Raw genomic sequence first — 6,263 nt, 5'->3', positions numbered from 1 at the left:
ATTTTTAATTACACACAATTTTCGGCTAACATCGTCGTGTATCGTCCACATTCCTGCTGTATTACAACAATAAACTATATACCGTCCAAGCGTATAACCTTCTTTACAGCGCCATCATTTTAAATCGGAACAATCAAACAGTTTACACTGAAACACTGCGAATGTTACAACGGTTCATCGTTACAGAATGGCTGAGCTGTGAGAAACAAGAACGATTGCCGCAGAATATAAACGAGACAAAATATAAATTGATATAAGATGCAGTGAAGCAAATCAGTCGCAGGTCATTCGTTTTATCATTTCCTGACGTCCATATTAGAGATTTTATTAAAAGTTAAAAAGCTGAGGTAGACTCGTGATTGTACTGATTTTGAATTAGACACTACAGTCCTTCTAATTTTCGTCAGAAAATAAGCTTTTCTTACGGATGGAATACTTGACACTACCGTTGCAACGAACAATTAACGACCTGGTACGTTTCGTTCTAGATAAGCGACCCGCATATTGCGATTACAGATGGCTGTAGTAGCATGTACATTGTCAGAGTAATCAACAGTCTCAATTTAAACAAGATAGATTTTTTTATATAAAAAGAGCAAGAAACGACAATACAAATGATTCATTTTGATTACTATGTTTTATATTGTAATACTTGCATGTTACTATATCAGGTAGATATTCAAACTGGTAAACACTACACATGCAAGGATATTCTCGAAAAAAGCACAATATTATCTGTTGCTTTGAGAAATTATGGAATCAAGGTGGAAGACAGAATCTCCGTTGCAGCTGAAAACCATCCACATTACGTGGTATCGATATGTAGCACGTTATTTATCGGAGCTACATTTGCACCGTTGAATCCAGCATATACAGAAAGTAAGATATTCTCCAAGCAGCTTTTACGAATTATTTTATAATAACAAAGAAATTAATTTAATTAAAAGTACGTGCGTGTTTAATATTATAGAAATTTAACGAAGGCAGAACGTGAAAAGTGGAAAGAAAAATTTGCTCTTCTTTTTTGGAAACTTGCATGTTTCTGATAACTCCACTGATTATGCCATATATAAGTTAATGAAATCGAGCCTCGACTTTATTATTTGCCTCGAGTTTATTATAGAATTTTACAACTACTAGAAACAAAGATCATAAATTAGATACTTTAATTAAAGACTAAATTTATTTACATTACACTTGCAGAATTAACAATAAAAGTCTAGAAACAGTACTTACTCTAACACCAATTTTTATAATGTAGTGTAAACAATAATTGTTAATATTAAATTGTTAAATATTGTGTATATAGATGCGGAAATTAATAATCACTTATATTCTCAATATGCGTTACTCCGTCACCTTTTAGAGATACAAACAATACTAATTTTTAATCGTATACGATTAAATTGTATTTAACTACTCCGAATATCTTCTCAGAGTAAACATTCTACGAAAAATATGTTATTTCAAAGAAAGTTGTTTCAGCCTCTCCTTGCGGAGACGGATATCGGAAAAAGCTTTTGTAAGGCTTTTCGAATATTTCTAGATCTTTTGTAAAACTGTCACCTTGTTACGCGGAGTGGTTAAGTTACGCGATGCAGCATATGCGTTATTTAATCATATCTAATGCAATTTTTTACGTAGGAGAATTTACGCACATGCTGGAAATTTATCAACCACGGGTGTTGTTTGTATCGCGACGCACTGAAAACATTTTGGCGAAAATTGCATCTACTGTAAGCTGGAATATGAAATTAATCGAATTGGATGATAAACCTCTTGATGGAAATATAATAACCTGAGACAAGGTTTTGGAAAAATATCAAACTATCACGGATCTCTATGCGTCTTCACCGGTGCAGATAGATCATAACAGGAAAAGAATGGCAGCTATTTTATGTTCTAGCGGTACAACAGGCCTTCCAAAAGGAGTAATGTTGTCTCATCGAAATTTGTTACTTTTCATCCAAACTCTAAGGTAAATATATTAAATTAATATACACAATGTATCCGGTTGATCTAAGACCACACATATATTTCGAGATTTATTTTTCATTTATGCTAATATTTAAATATATATTATTCGTTTTATATGATTAACAAACCATTCTTTATTCAAATCAAATATATAATATTTTCTCTATTGTTGTGCTTCTTAACTCTTATCATTCTAGTTGAAATTATAAATATTCGATTCAATTGCATTTTGTTCTTAATCGAAGTGCCCCAGAAACAATGGATATTCGACGTGGAGACCGAATACTAGTTTTCTTGCCATTATTCCACGGTTATACGTTCGGAATGATGAATACGGCAATAAGGTGCGGTGCAGCTGTGTACATAATGCGAAATTTCGAGTTAGGAACGTTAATCAGTTCTGTAGAAAAATACAGAATTACGCATACACCATTGGTCCCTCCAGTTTTAGTTGGTCTTGCGAAGCATCCAATGGTGCCAAATTGCGATTTCAGCAGCGTGAGCAACGCTTCCGCCGGATGTAAGTTTTTCGTCCAAACTACCTAACGTAATACGTTATAACGTTATTCTATAAAACGTAATACGTTATAACGTTATAACGTCATACCATAAAACATAATACGTTATTACGTTATTCTATCTAACGTAATACGTCATAAAGTTATGCTATATAACGTAATACGTTATTGCGTTATACTATATAACGTAATACGTTATAACGTTATACCATATAACGTAATACGTTATAACTTAATTCTATGTAATGTCATACGTTATAACGTTATACTGTATAACGTAATACGGTGTAACGTTATACTATATAACGTAATACGTTATAACGTTATACTGTATAACGTGATACGTTATTACGTTATTCTTTATAACGTAATACGTTATAAAGTTATACTGAATAACGTAATAAGTTATAACGTTATACTATATAACGTAATACGATATTACGTTATTCTATCTAATGTAATACGATATAAAGTTATACTATAAAACGTAATACGTCATAACGTTATAACATATAGCGTTATACTATATAACGCAATACGTTATAACGTTATACCATATAACGTAATACGTTATAACTTAATTCTATGCAATGTCATACGTTATAACGTTATACTGTATAACGTAATACGGTGTAACGTTATACTATATAACGTAATACGTTATAACGTTATACTATATAACGTAATACGTTATTACGTTATTCTTTATAATGCAATACGTTACAAAGTTATGCTGAATAACGTAATAAGTTATAACGTTATTCTGCGGAACGTCATGCGTTATAACGTTACTCTATATAATGTAATACGGTATAACATTATACTATATGTTGAGGTTATTCGGTGTGTAAACAGAGAAAACACGTGGATAAATCGTAAGGTAGAAAATATATTTAAATAGAAGTGTAATAAGTAAAAATACAATTTGAGCTGGTCCAGATCCGCACGCTAGCTGTGTTACCTAATAACTGAAAAACCCCGAAGCCAACGTCGCCTGTCTACTGTTTATGGCCTGACTTCGTCGCAGTCTTTTGTCTAAACGCTGTCGATGGCTTCAGAGCTTGAGAAAACTAAAAAAGACCAGATGTAGAGTTTTCTTGGAAGTGGTGACCACTTCAACACTATATAACGTAATACGTTATAACGTTATACTATATAACGTAATACGTTATTATGTTGTTCTGTATAACGTAATACATTATAATATTATACTATATGGCGTAATAAGTTATAACGATATACTCTATAACGTAGTACGTTATAATGTTACACTGCCTAACGTAATACGTTATAACATTATACTATATAACGTAATACGTTATTACGATATTCTATCTAACGTAATACGTTATAAAGCTATACTACAAAGCGTAATACGTTATAACGTTATACCATATTGCGTTATACTATAGAACGTAATACGTTATAACGTTATACCATATAACGTAATACGTTATAACTTAACTCTATGTAATGTCATACGTTATAACGTTATACTGTATTACGTAATACGGTGTAATGTTATACTCTATAATGTAATAATTTATTACGTTATTCTATCTAACGTAATACGTTATAAAGCTATACTATAAAACGTAATACGTTATAACGTTATACCATATAGCGTTATACTATTGAACGTAATACGTCATAACGTTATACTGTATAACGTAATACGTTATTACGTTATTCTATCTAACGTAATACGTTACAAAATTATACTATATAACGTAATACGTTATTGCGTTATTCTATCTAACGTAATACGTTATATAATTAGACTATATATCCTAATACGTTATAACGTTATACCATATTGCGTTATACTATAGAACGTAATACGTTATTACGTTATTCTATCTAACGTAATACGTTATAAAGCTATACTACAAATCGTAATACGTTATAACGTTATGCCATATTGCGTTATACTATAGAACGTAATACGTTATAACGTTATACCATATAACGTAATACGTTATAACTTAACTCTATGTAATGTCATACGTTATAACGTTATCCTGTATTACGTAATACGGTGTAATGTTATACTCTATAATGTAATACGTTATTACGTTATTCTATCCAACGTAGTACGTTATAAAATTATACTATATAACGTAATACGTTATAACGTTATACTATATAACGTAATACGTTATTACGTTGTTCTGTATAACGTAATACGTTATAAAATTATACTATATAGCGTAAAAAGTTATAACGATATACTCTATAACGTAGTACGTTATAATGTTACACTGCCTAACGTAATACGTTATAACATTATACCATATAACGTAATACGTTATTACGTTATTCTACCTAACGTAATACGTAATACGATATGAAGTTATACTATAAAACGTAATAAGTTATAACGTTATACCATATAGCGTTATACTATAGAACGTAATACGTTATAGCGTTCTACCATATAACGTAATACGTTATTACGTTATTCTATCTAACGTAATACGTTATAAAATTGTACTATATAACGTAATACGTTATAAAATTATACTACATAGCGTAATAAGTTATAACGTTATACTATATGAACTAATACGTTATTATGTTATTCTACATAACTTAATACGTTAAAAAGTTATACTGTATAACGTAATACGTTATAACATTATTCTGCGGAACGTCATACGTTATAACGTTATACCATATAACGTAATACGTTATAGCCTAATTCTATGTAATGTCATACGTTATAACGTTATACTGTATAACGTAATACGGTATAACGCTATACTATATAACGTAATACGTTATAACGTTATACTATATAACGTAATACGTTATTACGTTATTCCATCTAACGTAATACGTTATAAAGTTATACTATAAAACGTAATACGTTATTACGTTATACCATATGGCGTTATACTATATAACGTAATACGTTATAATGATTTACTACTTAACGTAATACGTTATAAAATTATACCATATAACGTAACACGTTATAACGTTATACTGTATAATTTAATACGGTATAACGTTATTCTATAAAATGCAGTACGTTATAACGTTATACCATATATCGTAATACGTTATAACGTTATTCTGTGGAACTTCATAAGTTATAACGTTACACTATATAATGTAATACGGTATAACGTTATACTATATAACGTAATACGTTATTACGTTATTCTATCTAACGTAGTACGTTATAACTTAATTCTATGTAATGTCATACGTTATAACGTTATACTGTATAACGTAATACGGTGTAACGTTTTACTATATAACGTAATACGTATATAACGTTATACGTTATTACGTTATTCCTACTAACGTAATACGTTATAAAATTATACTATATAACGTAATACGTTATAACGTTATACTATATAACGTAATACGTTATTACGTTATTCTTCATAACGCAATACGCTTTAAAGTTATACTGAATAATGTAATAAGTTATAACGTTATCCTGCGGAACGTCATGCGTTATAACGTTACTCTATATAATGTAATACGGTATAACGTTATACCTATATAACGTAATACGTTATAAAATTGTACTATATAACGTAATACGTTATAAAGTTATACTGTATAACATAATAAGTTGCAACGTTATTACGTTATAACGTTATACTGTATAACGTAATACGTTATTACGTTATTCTATCTAACGTAATACGATATGAAGTTATACTATAAAACGTAATACGTTATAACGTTATACCATATAGCGTTATACTATATAACGTAATACATTATAACGTTATACCATATAACGTA

General features: G+C 29.8%; 1 protein-coding gene across 1 annotated transcript; it reads left to right on the top strand.

Moving 5' to 3' along the window:
• Positions 1–606: 606 nt before the first annotated feature.
• On the top strand, positions 607–1,802 carry LOC117241207 (luciferin 4-monooxygenase-like). The gene is made up of 2 exons (XM_033507178.1): positions 607–879; positions 1,645–1,802. The coding sequence occupies exons 1-2, from the start codon at positions 615–617 to the stop codon at positions 1,800–1,802; spliced, it is 423 nt and encodes a 140-aa protein (XP_033363069.1). The 5' UTR covers positions 607–614.
• Positions 1,803–6,263: the final 4,461 nt, after the last annotated feature.

The sequence above is a fragment of the Bombus vosnesenskii genome, unplaced genomic scaffold (assembly GCF_011952255.1).
Source record: "Bombus vosnesenskii isolate JDL3184/JDL3185 unplaced genomic scaffold, Bvos_JDL3184-5_v1.1 scf7180000015411, whole genome shotgun sequence".
Lineage (NCBI taxonomy): Eukaryota > Metazoa > Arthropoda > Insecta > Hymenoptera > Apidae > Bombus > Bombus vosnesenskii.
This window is presented reverse-complemented; position numbering and strand designations above follow the sequence as displayed.